General features: G+C 38.2%; 1 protein-coding gene across 2 annotated transcripts in view; it reads left to right on the forward strand.

The window, feature by feature from the left end:
* SMIM14 (small integral membrane protein 14) overlaps positions 1 to 14995 on the forward strand; it is a 41173-nt gene extending 26178 nt beyond the window's left edge. For both annotated transcript variants that reach the window (XM_069014248.1, XM_069014249.1), the window contains exons 3-5: positions 2761 to 2809; positions 11103 to 11251; positions 11833 to 14995. In XM_069014248.1, the coding sequence (XP_068870349.1) occupies positions 2761 to 2809; positions 11103 to 11251; positions 11833 to 11865 (231 nt within the window). In that variant the 3' untranslated portion in view covers positions 11866 to 14995. The remainder of the gene's footprint in view (positions 1 to 2760; positions 2810 to 11102; positions 11252 to 11832) is intronic.

Here is a 14995-nt window from a genome sequence, read left to right on the forward strand (position 1 = left end):
AATTCAGATATAATCCTTTTCATTTAAATGGAATGAAATAGTATAAATATTTCATTTTCTGCCATTTTTCACTCTCTTCTTCTTTTGTTGAATATGCCCTGATGTTTAACTCGCCTAATTTCTGTGTTCTTTTTAAGGGTCTATTTTAGAATATATGGAAAAAGATGAAAAGGCTGTTGCTGACTTTAGTAGATGTCAGATCAGACAGTCAGCTATTAATCTTCCACTAAATTCACACTTTCAACAACACAAGGATCTCTGAAATATTAATAAAATCAAAATAATTGTTAATAATATTGTCTTTAAGTATCTAAGAGTTAACATATTTGAAGAATTACTTCTCACTTTTCTCATCAACTCTGTAGTGTTCCCACTCTGAAAAACATTGAGTGTATTTGAAGTCTTTTTGAGGGTTTTGTTGAGAACAGGTAAAGTCTGGTTCAAGTTTTCACCATTATTCCACAAACTTTCATCCAAACTTCCCCTCCACATTGGATTAGAAAAATCTTAATACAAAGGACTATTTATTTCCAGTCCCTGATAATTGCTCTTTTTTCAATTACCTTACTATTGGAATGTTGCACATTCAGTTTTTCCCAAGAGTTGCTATGTTCCTTAAAGGGTGTAATTGTCAAAAGAGAGCTGACTGGGAGAAGGAACATTCTTGTTCCAGCGAAAGGCATTACCTTTCCAGCCATTCAATTTACGTAAGCGTTTCATACCTGTGCCAGAAGCGTTTCTCATCCTTTGACTAAATGAGTGACCACAAGGAATCAGATTCATATTGGGTTACACAGTTAGGAACTTGTTGGCCCGAGTGAATTAAGAACAACCTCTTTTTACTGCTGCTCGTTTTTCATGAGCTGCTGTGTTTCATCGCAAGATGACAATATGCAGCCTCTCACTGAGCTGTTAAAACCAGATTTGTTACCTGGCTCAGACAGCCATCCTAGAGCTTTAAAAAAGTTGTATTTGGATAGAGTGTGACTTAGAATGAGAGATAACTTATACTGTGGCTAGAACACCCCCAGGCAGTGTTGTATGTCTAGGCAAACTAGATGAGATGCTTGTACAATATTTCTGATCATATATCTGTTGCCCATTTTAATTCTGGTCATCCTTCTCTGCTGAGTATCTGTAAACTGTGTTTTAAGTAGGGATTATGAATTAAGCCCCTCTCAGAATTAAACTCCTATACAAACAGAAGATAATTATGTTGCTGATCTCTTTAAAACATGGGTATAGCAATATCCAGTTTTCCCAGTTCGGAAATCTTTTGAATATTTCAAATGGGTACTATTGCTGACATAAAACCTCCCCTTTGAAAATTACTTCCAAAGTTTTAAAATAAAATTAGCTTTTATATAAGAAGGGCAGGAAATATGCATAGTTTGATAGATTTTTTTCCTTTAGTAAGATAAAGAGAAGTATTCTGCTTGAATTTCCATCAATGCTGTTTTTAACTATAGAAACAAGGTTAAATCCAGCCTTCGCAGTTCATTCCTAAGGGACTTCTTTGTAGTCTCAGTAAATTTGCTAGTAGATCTTAATATATTAATGAAAGAATTAGTGTGATCAATCTCCAATTAAATTTTTTCCTTTCTCAAATGTGTCAGTCATTGACACTCTTTATGACAAAAGAAGGAGCTTAGACTTTCCCAGATGTCTTTTCCTTCTTCAGTTCTTCATCTTTCCTTGATGTGTTTTGCATAATATGACTACATACATTAAATCAGTTATGCCAATACAAGGGGAAATGGGTTTTGGGGAAATGATTCATGTATTTCTTACATAAAGAGCATCATCTTTTCTTCTCTTTAACTGGTAATAAACAGATTAGCCAGTTGTGACAAAAAGTGTTGGGATTCATGACACAGTTATCATAAAACCTGTGAAAAAGCAAATGTCATTTCTAACCAAGGCAGTGTAACAATTCTGTACCTTTAAAAACTTTTACTAATAATCCATGTAGTTTACCTAAGCAGAGGACAGAATCTATTTCCATAGTACTGCAGATTAAATCTCATCTATTTAACATCTCTGATCCTGATAAAGAACATGATGTTTGTCTTTATTTTTTGGCTCTGTCATCTGTAAAATAGCTGTACTGATTTGCAGATTAGCCAGTGTTGACTTTTCTTGCAGTTGGCAATTTTACCTAGTCTGTAAATCAAATAGTCATTACAGTTGCTAAAAATGTTTTAAATTTTACCCATCAGTAGAGAGAAAAACCAGTAAAATACCTATTAAAATCTGCTTTTAAAAAAAAAGGTCCTGGGGGAAAAAATACTAAGTTTAAATATGAAATATTAATTCAACTTCTTTGTGCATAACCGTTATCACAGTCTGATCATTTATTGTGATGTAATCACAGAGGATTTTAATGTTACTTGATCTAGATAACAATAAGAACTGTTATCTATCCATCTATCTATCCATTATGAATCCCAAAATATGTGTAGAGAGTATATCTGTAACAGCTCCTATAGCACTACAGATTTTTTTTTTACTTGCATTTTGGAAGGTAGTCAAAGGCTGAATTGGAAGCAATAACAGTGTAGTCAGGTGATTTTAAGGTATTATGTAAATAGTGTTCAAAACTGTCTCCATACCTGGGATTCTTCACATACCATAAGCCAAGTGTGATCCAGTGAAGAATCAGTTATACATGAACTTTGACATTGTATTAAATCATGATTTCAGTAAAAGCCGACCAAGACATATTGTTAAGTGTCATGCTTTTCTTTTTCTCTGTTTTAGCTGAGACAATCCCAGTCGTACTGCACAGACACAGAATGCCTTCAGGAATGTGAGTAACTGTTCATATCAGATTCATAAAAGTAAAATAAACAGCAGTAATTAAAATACAGTCTGCCTGGTCTTTAAAATGCAGCAGTTGATTTAATGTTATAGGAACATATTACATTAAATCAAATACTACAGTAATAAAATTGATATGCTGGGGAGGTAATTTCTGAGGATATGGGATGCAGATCAACATTGGTACATTGGAAGCAGCATTGATGGGAAGCCTGGAGGTATCAATTCACCAGCATAACCATTAATCAGGTCCCAAGTTTTACTGAATCTGATTGTTAGCCTCCAAATAGGATGGTTTGGGGAATGAGAGGGGAAAATATGGAGGGGGCTTTATTTGTCCTTCTCAGATTCAGAGCAGCCTAACCAGTGAAGACTAGATACTGAGCACAGACACACAGACACGTGTTCACAGCTGGGGCTGGGTGATGGACTCTCAGTACTGTGACCCCTCTACTCCACTGTGAGGAAGAGGAGGCTCCCCACCAGCTCCAACTCATAAGCTGACATACACCATGACTGCATCTCTGCTGATTTGGCGCCCATGTAGTTAATGAAGCAGAGGACTGATATGTACACTTCCTTGGGATTTGCTGTGAAATGCATCAAAAAACCTCTCCCAAACAGTGAGCAGTACTAGGGCAGTCAAACATTACCAGCGTCTGCAGTGAAGCATAACTGCGTGGAGGTTATGCAGTAATGTAAGCATGCTCTGAGGCATTGAGATACTCCCTGAGATGCTTTCCATGAGCTAGAGGGAATGTTGTCAAATGTTTATAAATGAAAATAAAATGGATCTGGTTTTCCTATATCACTTTACCAGTTGAGCATGTGAACTCACTCAGCTTGCATCAGGACTGCTGTAATGTTTAGAGGGAGCAGCAAGCACCTGAGCAGTGTTCCTGTAAGCAAGAGCTGCTGGTGCCTGTATCTTTTACAGGTCTAGAGACAGTGCAGGCAAGGTTTCCAGCATCTTGGAGAGAGTATGCATGCCTTCATTCACCCTCATGTTCCTCCCTCTTCACTCCCCTGTAAAATGTTTTTAGAGACAGGCATCCAGCTCAGACTTGCACTGGGCTCTGCCAGTGTGAAACAGTCCCAGATTCAGTGCCATGCTGGGCTGAAGGGGGAAAACTGAGCTGTCCCACATATCCCCTGAGAAAAAGACGGTGTGGTGCTCATGTGCTGTACAGAGCTGCTGGTTTGCTCTTTCTTTATGGGCTTTGCAAGTTACACTGTGACTTCCATCACTCCTCTTCCAAATAAACCTGTCTAAGGGCAGACTTTTTAGTCTCCCACACCTTAGACTTCTATGCCTTTTTTTAAATAATAGGCATGTAGGAGAGGGAAAGAGGCGGTTGATGGGAGACAGAATATTTTCTATATTAGAAGGAGGCACAGACAGGGTGTGAATCTTTCTTTTGTCCATGGTCAAAACCAAGCAGTGGTAGGTCATTCTCACTCATGCCTTGAGAGTCTTGATCATCAGTATTCATGAAGCTTTTAGACTAAAGACTGTAAGTCTGTAGTAAGTTCTAATATGTATGGGCACAAAGCTTGTGGGATGGCTTTCATGTTAGCAAGCTGTAGTATAGTTGGAATTTGAATGGCTTGCAACAAATAGTTTTCCATTCTGAGATTCTTGCAAACTGTCTGTGCAGATGCAAGCAATTTTGCAGCAATTGTTCCAAACCAGTGGTTTGTTTCAAAAACCAAAGCAAAAATTATATAGTAAATCCTTTCCTATGTTATTATCTTGCCTTAAATTTAGTTCTAGCAAAGGTATTTTTCTGCTGATGCAATGACACTGCCTGCCTATTTGTCACATTATTTTGTGATGCTTCTGTGATGCTGTGCTTGTGACAGTCTGTAAGACCCTGGGAGTCAAAGGCAAAAATAAACAGATTGAGCCTGAAGAAACTTTCTAAAGATGTTTTCAGAAACATATTCAAACAATTCTGAGCCAGTCTTCTGTCCATTGCTTCATCCTGTTTTTATGAGTTGTACAGTGATGAGCTTATATTTGAGGTGGGTCTCCTCTTCCCTAGGTCCCACAGCTCCATTTCCTGTTACTTGCTGACTTTGATTCCTCATTTCAGAATTCTGATATGAACAAGTTTGTTTCATTCCCACCAATTTGCTCATTCCTGGCATTTGGTCTTTCTTCTCGAAGCGCAGCTGGGAATGTTGTCATACACAGATTCTTAAGTTGCAAGGTTGTGGAATAACTGATGAGACGTATGTGGTTTTTTTTTGGGAGACGTAGGGCTGGGGTTCAGCCAGTGTCACAGCAGCATCATGTGTTGTGCTGTTGCTACCAGCTGGAAATTCTCAGAAACACCCTCTGTTGATTCTTCCTGAGCATGCTTTGTTTTTTCAACCCTTGATTTCAGTTCATTTTAGGTTTTTTGGAGCCATATCAAGGCAGTTGTACCAGGTCTCCCTTACTCACTTTTTTTATTATCTATAAATTCTTACTTATGGTTGTTGGCACCATTATGTCGTAGTGACTTCTCTGCAGAGTTTCCCAGGGTCAGGACTAGTGCTTTTGGATCTAGGTACAGGAAGATATGAGCACCACTTCAACAAGCATTTGGGCACTCTGCTTGATGGCTGTTTGTCTGCTGGTTCTCCATCAGAATATCTGCTGTGACTAAAGCATGTGTTAGAGTCTGATGACCATTCCCTCAATTTCAGTGGGTGCCTTTCAGAAAAAAACTGCTGTTAAGTTTTGAATAGGCAACACACTTAATATTCTGTTGGGATTGTTAATGCTCAGCAAATCAGAAGATCTTAGAGTTTTGTGGAGATACTCACAGCTTTTTACCGGCTAGCCTCGTAGTTCAATGCCTTAGAAAGCCTCAGGCAGCCTAGAGAGGCAGCACAAGCAATCCAGCATTTCAGTAGCTCTAAAAGCAGCAAATAGTAGCTGCAAAGCTCATACAACCAGCAGAAGCAAAGAGGGAGAAATAGAGCTTTCAGCTTGCCTAATTCCTGCAATTAGAACCTTTCTAACAGAAACAGAAGCACACAGATGTTCGAAGAAAGGGTGCAAGCCAAAGAGGGCAGGCCCCTCCTTGTGCCCTTCTTTTATTCGGAGAAGGGGAAAGGGGAGGACTGGGGGCAGACCCGGGGTGAGCGGCCAATCAGACACTGCTGAAGAGTTTGAGTTACATTTGGTTTTGCCCATGCTTGGAACAAAGGAGTTCAGAGCACGTGACAGAGGCAAGTGTCTTGGGGAGGGGGAAGGGAAGCTCGGAACAGGCAGCAACAGAGTTTGCCTTGAAATGAGGAAAAAGAGTGATAATTCTTTTCTGAATTCTGTCTAATGCAAGTGGAGCACAGAAGTTCTCTGACGTCTGGCAGTTGCAACATCAGCGGTTCACCCAGCCTAGGGAGGATCCCAGCTGGTACTGATCTGCTCTGATGGCTCATGGTCCTTCACAGTCAGCCTTCCGTGTCAAAGGAAATGAGGGGCTACTGCCTGAGTTTTTTCTGTGTTCTAGCAATTCCCAGATGTTGTGACCTCAATTCATATTTTCAGCACTATTCTCAGTGTTCTGTTAGGTTGTAATGTGGTCAGAGATGACTGTCTCAGATGTTGTCTACTCTACTTCCAAATTTTTATGCAGTTTAAAATGAATACATATCTGTGATTCATCTTGAGTTGTACTCGTCTAGGGCAGTCACAGCAGCCTAACCAAACAGCATGAAATGTCTGCCAACTCTTTCCTCCCTTTTCTGGGAATTCCCTTCTCCCTGCCTCTGCTCAAGTCCTTTTCGGCTTTCTTCAGGTTCCTTATCCCTGCCTTTGAGAGTGTCAGCTTGCAGGCATTATCTGCTGAAGATCCCATGGGTTCTTTGTCTTCCTTGATGATTCACTTCTAAAATACCTCTCTCCATACAGTTTCATGCCTTTCCTTCACAGAACAAGCAAGGCTTAAAGCACTATGAAAAGAAGACACACAAGTCAGAGAGCATGCTTTTGCCTTTCCACATGCAGATATTTAACAGTTTTTACCAGGGTCAATCTGTTTGTAGTCCAAAAGAAGGTATTTCTACCATAAGAGGGCAGACAAAAAGCACCACATGGAATACACTTTTACAGTAAAAGAAATGAAATTTCTCCTTTCTTTAAAGTACAGCCTCACTCTGCAGGAAAAACTGCAGTTTAAGAGGAGAACTAAGTTCATGTATGGGTATTTAACATGGGCACTTAGTAGTTTTAATATTGTATTATTGAGATTTCAGTTGCACCATGAGGAAGTGTTTGACCTTTTATCTTTAAAAACTGGTTTTTACCAAACTCATAATTTTAATAGCTTTGACTGCCTTCTAGGACCTCAAATGAATCTGCAAACATGTGTCACAAAAGATTTTTTTTCCCCTTCCCATTTCTCTCTGAGAGAAGACTAGTTTGCGTGGCATAGTCTCTGATTCCGTAGGAAAAAGCAAGTCCAAAAACTGTATTTCCTACATGAAGCAACAGATAGGATTCACAATAGTCATTAACTCCCATGGGAGCTAATCTCACAATCTCAGACCAGCTCCTCATAAAGCTTTCTTTGCAGAGATAATTCAGCCATGCTGTAAAAAAAACTAAATTCCAGGTAACCACAGGGCCAGAACTGCTCACAGGCATCATTCAGAAGTGTGTGGATATATATGTATGCCAAACCCAGGGTACCAGATACTCTGAAAATAAAGACCTTGGGCTGGATTCAGTGTTGCGTCGAAAGGTAAGTTAGAGACTGTATGTCATGTCACTTAGTGCCATGGGAATATGTACTGTTACATTCTGTATTAGTTGGAGTCTTCTGGGCACTGGAGATTAATAACCAGATCCATCCATCAAAATGCGTGGTGGCAGGATCATTGATCATTCATCTCAGACCAGGACAATCTTCTCTCCATCTGGAAATATTAGAAAATACCATCCACAGGGGCTCTTAGAGGATAACCTTTATTCTTCAAGGAATCAAAACATCACTTCTAAATTACCTAAAAAAAAAAAAAAAACCAAAAAAAAAACAGTTATAGATAAAGGCACTGTGGCTGTGAACTCTTAAAAACAAGATATTTTTTTTTTCTTCTGCCCATCACCATGAATTCCATCCTGCTTGGTTTTAGCCTCACTCAACTGTTCTTTATCCATAAGATGGTTTTATCAGATTATTTTGTGATCTCAGGGATGGAGGTCTTTGTAGCAAGATTGTTGTCTCCTACATATAACTGCTTCCAGTACCTGAAATAGCTTCTTGTCTGTTCTCTTGATTTGTGATGCAAAGTTTTGAAAAGTTGGATTCACCCCAGCTTTGTGAAACGTTGCTTATCCTCTTCTCCATAAGAGATTAAAGTAACAGATTCTGAAATATCTCACGTCCTTATTAAAGCGCACAGTCATTTGTGAGAGATGTGGGTTTAACAGTTCTTGAAAAGTGTAATCATGGTTGTGTCTGAGTGTCTGACATGCCTTGAGTAGGTAGTGCAGGCCCAGTTGGATCAGCTATTGTCTTGCTTAACTTAGTTCAGAACATGTTTCAGCACGTTTGGTTCCATCTGAACCATCTTACAACGCAGGCTGGAAAAAACTGTGTCTTGCAATGAACACCTGTGGTTTCCCTCTGTGGTCCCTTCTGCTCACTTCCCTGACCTGTAGTGTGACCTGATCTGGCATCATTTGATTACACCAACTTTTGTTTAACCGCAGACCCTAAGTGCACTTATGTTCACCAAAAATTTCAGATGGCAGTTGGACAAATCCATTTCTCTGTATTCTATGGGGAATCCTGACTAACAAGTCATCTAAATTTTCAGTCTTCTATCAAACATATTCGCCAAAGCAAGCACCTAAGGCCTTCTTACTTGTTGCTGAAGGTAGTCTCAGAGTGGCCATTAGTGTTGTCTGGAAGCCCCAAAATAAAGCAGTTGTTCTTTTCTTGCCAAATTATATGCTAGACTCCTGGACTGCATATATAAAGATTTTCCAAGATTTAAAATATTGATATATATGCTGCTGATAGTAATAATATTTTGGTCAACAAAATTGAAGTCTAAACTCTTACCTTCACAATTCCATATGCTTTCAAAATCAAATGTGTAAGAGTTTAGTGAATTAAAGGCTGTAGCATTCTTACTTATTTTCTGTGCACTATGCCTTCTCCTCATACAGAAAGCCTGTTATTCACTCAGATTTTCAAAATAATTCTCACTTAATACCGTCCCTGCTTGGCTCTGTGGGGTCCCGTGTGCACCCACAGAAGCACGGGTGGGTTCAGTATTACAGTCGGTAGCAAAGAGTCACAAAGAGCATTTGCGTGCGTTCCGGCAGGAGCATTTATTGCTGCTACACTGTCAAAGGGTACAGAGGCAAATACCAACATGATCCCGAAGCCCACAGCTTTATCCGGGGGCGGGGAAAAGGCAGGACTAGGGAACGGGGACCAATGGAGAAGCTCTGGGGGAGTGACAAGGGGTAGAGGCCAACAGCCAACTGGGGAATCCAAACTGGGAGAGATTAACATAACAGAACAATGTATCCTGGGAGAAGCCTGTTTGGTCACCCTAACATAAAGTGGTTCTTGTGGTACTACGGACTTTTCTTACAGAAAACTCTCTGTCCCTTGTAATGTATGTTCACTGGCCACCACACTCACTTGTAATTGCATATAATTCTAATCATAAAATTCCTCTATATTAGCAACTTCTCGAGCTTTGAAATGTCTATATTTTGGACATTTAAAAAGCAAAAGCAGTCTCATTTGCTCATACATGTTAATGGTAGTGTTTGTGCTGTGAGAAGCATGAGCTTCTATAATGCATGGGGTTTTTTCTTCTTTGACATTTTTGAGCGCATGTGATGTCAGTAAAGGACATCAGTCCAACAGCCCCAACTCAGGAAGCCTTATTCCCAGAGCAGCAATGTGGAGAATGGCATAGCTGTAAGCTTCCCTGCAGGGCTCTTCTGCTGTGTTACAAACAAATCCTTTCCATGGAAGAGCCTCTCTTAGCAATGCTACCCAGGATGGCAACAATGAGGGTGGTTCTGTGGTATCAGCATTAATCTTCAAAGAAATGATTCCAGCAGGTATAAGTTATCAAGTAAATGTTAAATAAGAACAATCCAACCAGTGCTGAATCCAGACTTGGCTCCATAATCAGGTGATCCACATAAGACAACTGGAAAATATGACAGATACAAGTATCTCTGTGGAATTTTCTGGATGTTAAAATTTTCATCTTGAGTAATAAAATAGAACATTTCTTCTCTTTCTGAACGTTATTTATTATAGCTTTGTACTAATTGTATTAATTGAACATCTAGATCATTAATGAAGATGTTAGGCCTTTAGACACTATGATAAATGGATTCATGTAAGTACCATAGGTAATTAGCGATACATGGGTTTACACTTCAGCTGACAAGATTAGTTACTGTTTGATTACTTGAAATTATGTTTCAGAGGAGAAAAGTTGTTTTAAAATGTGTATTTGCAAGAGTTTCTTGATCCATACAGATCAACCAGCCATTTCCAGCCTGAGGGTATTAAATTTACTTCCACGTGTTGATGTTTCAGGTATTCTGTATGGAAATTTGGTGTAAAATTTTTATATTGTGTTCCTGGGCTTCACTTCGTAACGTATCTCTGCAGCAGTTTTTCCCCTGCTGGCAGATATGTTGCTAGCAGAAATACCACGAGCCAGATGATCAGTCATGGAGATCTGGCATATTGACACTGAAACATCTTTAAACAAACTAAGAAATAACTTAGAGTAGTCAAGAAATTGATTACCATTAGTTTGCTCCTTCTTGCTAGAATTAGCTTGTCTCTGTAAGGCCTAATAATGGAGCTTAAGCTTTCATCAGTTTAGTCTTATTCTTTTATTTGTTTGAGGCAAAAAACAAAGACCAGTGTACATATGGGGGGGTTTCCTACATAAATATATTTTGCACCAAGTTTGATTTCTTAAAAATCAAGTTTGATATCTTAAAATGTGAAGAGTATGTTTATCATCTCCAGTTCCTTAGGAGTTAATATGAACTAAGAAATATTCATGATAATTCTGAGAATGCCAGTGAAATATTATGAAATAGATTATTCTCTTTTCAAATGGATAAGAAATGTGATAAAAAACTGTATTACTGTCTCAAAGCCAAAATGAGGGACTAATCAGAACACTCCATTGAAAAATATTTCTGGGATTTTTTCTGAGATTGAATTTTTGTTTTCACTTGGCGAAAAGAACTCTGCTGTTACTCTAACTTGAGTTTTCCTTGTCTGTAGTGCCAGGACCAAACTCCTCCGGTGACAATGGCATCAGCTTTGCCATGATAATGATGGCCTGGGTGGTGATTGCACTTGTCTTGTTCTTACTGAGACCTAGTAATCTAAGAGGATCAAACACAGCCGGAAAGCCAACCAGCCAACACAATGTAAGTGCATCTTCAAGTGCCCTGCAGGGAGATTCTATAATAGCTTAAATCTATTTTGGTTTAATACAGACTTTCTGAAAGTAATTTTTTTCTTCTATTTTTTCCCTATATTTTCTTGGAACTCCATTGAAAATTAGACTGAGTTAAAGCAAAGTGAAAGTAGAATCATGAAGGTTGTAAGTGTGAGGCCTGCTGTGGGATGGAGCAGTTACAGGTGACTAAGTATGGGCCATAATGTCCTCTGGACATTGTCAGTCCCTGGCTGAAACTGCCTCCTGCCTTTTTAGGTGAAAGGGGACAAGCACAGCTTTAAGAGAAGTCAGTAAACAAAATTACAGCACGATACTGAGAACGGTGATCTCTGTCCTAGATGTGGGATTATGGAAAAATCTCAATACAGGAAAAAGTATAGTTTTTTGATGCTCATTTACTCTAATCATTTAAGAGATATTGAAAAGCCATAAAAGAAAACACAATGTAATGCTTCTGAGTTCTTTCACTGCTAAATCCTCATATGTGAAGCACTGTTTCTAATTCTGTATCTGCTTTTTTTTTATCTTTTCTTTCTTTCTTCTCCCAAGGGACAAGAACCACCAGCCCCACCAGTAGACTAGAGCATTCAGTATTGGAAAAGTTCAGCAGCTAAAACGTTGCACGACCAAATGAACGAAGTGACCAGATTACTCCTAAACCTCACTCAATATGCTTTTGTTTTCTCATTTATATAGAGCAGAATTATCATTCAGCAGTAATTTTCATGAACTGCTTTTAGTGACTTCAATTTTAAGTTAATTTTTGCTTTGTATATTGTTACAATTCCTATTACATTGTAATTTGGATAATGGTAAGGCATTGCAGGGGTTTTTTGGTTGTTGCTGTTACTGTGGACATTCCACTCAGTCTCTTTCTGTTACAGTGATCTTAATTTCTTTGCTGTGATTTCTGATATGCATTGAAAGAAAAAGAAAATCCCACTCCATCTATAATAATGGAAGGTTACTGACCTTTCTTCAGATTAATTCATTTTCTTCTCCAGTATGCTTTTGAGAGTTGTATTATGGTTGGAAGTATTAACTTAGTTATGTGCTGAAAAACAGAAATTGTTTTATATTTGCCCTGGGTTCAGAGCAGCTTTTATTCTGGTCTTTGGACCACTAACACAGTTTTCAGGGTTGCTGGCAAAAGCATGGATTGTCCACTAGAATTATACTCTGTGTGTGTGCGTGCACATGTAAGTGAATGTGACGATTGCCACTGTCAAAGCTTTGATTTATATATTGGGAACTTTGTACAAAAGATTATACACCAAAAAAGAAGTTAATTTAGCCTTGTTCATTAATAAATTGTATGTCTTATTCAATATGTTTTCAAAAAAACATATTCTAAACCCAGATGTGCTTACTTACAGACTTTATCAAAAGAGAAATTTAGTAAAAAAAACTTGCTAGAATTTTCTGTCCTGGTACAGTCTTTTCATAATTGGCACCTTAAGTTTTTAGCTATGATGTAATGTATATTGGGCAGGATGAAGTCATACCAAGAAGTTACCACGGTTATCAACTTTTGGTATACAACATGTATTGGATTATTCAGGTTTTTTCACCTGTATGTTATCAGCAATTCTTAACATTTCATCCTTATCTACTAGTTGTAATTGTAGAATAACAAACTTGCAGGTGACTACATATGGCATGTCTCTTCCCTCTAATATTTGTGTGTATGTGTGGTATAAGTGTGTGTATGTGTGGCTATGCACGCACCTGTGCACATCTCCCATTATGGCAAATGGGAATTACTTTTTTATGTACATTAATTTAAGAACATTTTAAAGATGTACAGAAAAGCAACACTGTATATTTTTCTTGTTCAATTTGAAAAATTGATGAGAATAATGTAAAGAACATTTTTATGTTACCAACATGAAGCTTCTTTTGTTAAAGGTCAGTAGAACAGACATACGGGAATTCAAAGCCTTACTGTACAAACCTTTATTTCATGAGGACTTTAGTTATGGAGATGAAGGAACTAACTGTTAAAGTTCAAAAAGGTTTGTATTAATGGGCTCTAACAAAAATCTCACATCAGATCCCATGGTTGACAGACGCAGCGTTTTGCTCTTCAGGGTAAATGGTGAGCCAGCTAAGCCTCCTTGGAAAGGTACAGTGTAGACCTGAAGAAAGGCTTCTGTAATTTGATGTAATTGACCTTTGAATTTCTATGGAATAGTGTGCTCCCACGCATGGGAACATGTGTAAAAAAATCAAATTAAAAAAAAAAAAAGAAGAGGAAGAAGATTGGGCCAGGTGCTCTCAGTGACATCAGTGCAGTGCCGGGTAAGGCAATGAAACTGCAGGAGAGAAGCTGCGAGAATTTGTCCCACTACATCTAATAATGTACAGGCCACAAACACTGTGTAAAGATGTCACTGGGACAAGCACTCTGCCTGGGCTTGCTTTTTGCCTTCCATGTACATTTATGTTTGGGATACTGTTCAGAACAAGTAATACAACATCATTTTGTTTAACCCACAAGGAAACATATATAATCTCCCACACTAACCTTTTTTCTCCAAGGATTTTTGGCCAGAATTCTTCACTAGTGGAGGCATAAAACAAGCTTCCAATTGATTAAAAAGCCAACTGAAACAGGCTTCTATTCAGACAGAGCACTACTCCTCATCCTGTTGGAAGTTGGTGAGATTTACAGGAGCACTTTCACTTGTGAGGAGCAGTCTCACTTAAATGTCTGTTTATGTATTTATGAAACTTACCACGTGCACCCAGCTCTAAGAGTCTTGGCAAATGAACTTTTTGTTCAGAGGAATGTTGTGGTTTACCTATAAATGAACTGTCTTTGCTTGAAATTCCTCTAATTGTCCCAGTGATTTTATACATGTATGCTTTCCTCATGTAAATTGCTATTTTAAATTTTCTATGTAAAAGAAAAAAACATCGGAAATATTTTATTGTAAAATGTTTTACTAAAGAGCCAGGCCACTATCCCACATCAAAATGTATGCTTTTTAAATTCAGATACTCTCTCCAAGATATAACCTTCAGATTAGCACTATTAATTAAAATAAAAGTAACTAACCATAGGACTGTATTTTGCCACTCTTATTTGTGTTAAATAGTGCCTTACTCATCAAGTAGTTGCACTGAAGTTTGTGGAACTACTCTGAGATAATGTACTAGTAGCAGCTTTAGTAAGGGTGGCAGAAATCTGGCCTTTAGTGATGTAATTTGTGATTAAATAATTGTATCATGGTTACAGATGTTTATGGTAAATTTCGAGGTGTGGAAGAGATTAGTGGTATGCGAAGCTCCAGAATATGATCCTTTCTGTAGTGATGGTTTTAAGCTTGGTTAGTAAGAGATGCAAGTCGTAGCAACTTGGGAAATACAGAGGGAATTTTACAATTATACCTTAACTTTGTTAAAACAATAGTATTTTTAGAGTCTGCTTAACACAATTACTATACTCTGAAAGGAGAAGTCATATGTATCATGCACTGTCTGCAGATCACTTAGCCTTGTAATATTCATGATTGAAAAAGGAAGAGTGATGATGTCATGTACTTGATGTAAATCGGTGGTTTAAAATATCTGAATATGCCAAACAAAAAATCAGCTGTGCCATTTGCAGTTTCCTAGTAATCTTTTACTGAGTACTTGGATTGGGATAAAGGGCTTGTACTATGCACTTTTTATTGACTTAACAAAATAAATAGCAATCATTAGTAAA

Source organism: Aphelocoma coerulescens, chromosome 4 (assembly GCF_041296385.1).
Source record: "Aphelocoma coerulescens isolate FSJ_1873_10779 chromosome 4, UR_Acoe_1.0, whole genome shotgun sequence".
NCBI classification, from domain to species: domain Eukaryota; kingdom Metazoa; phylum Chordata; class Aves; order Passeriformes; family Corvidae; genus Aphelocoma; species Aphelocoma coerulescens.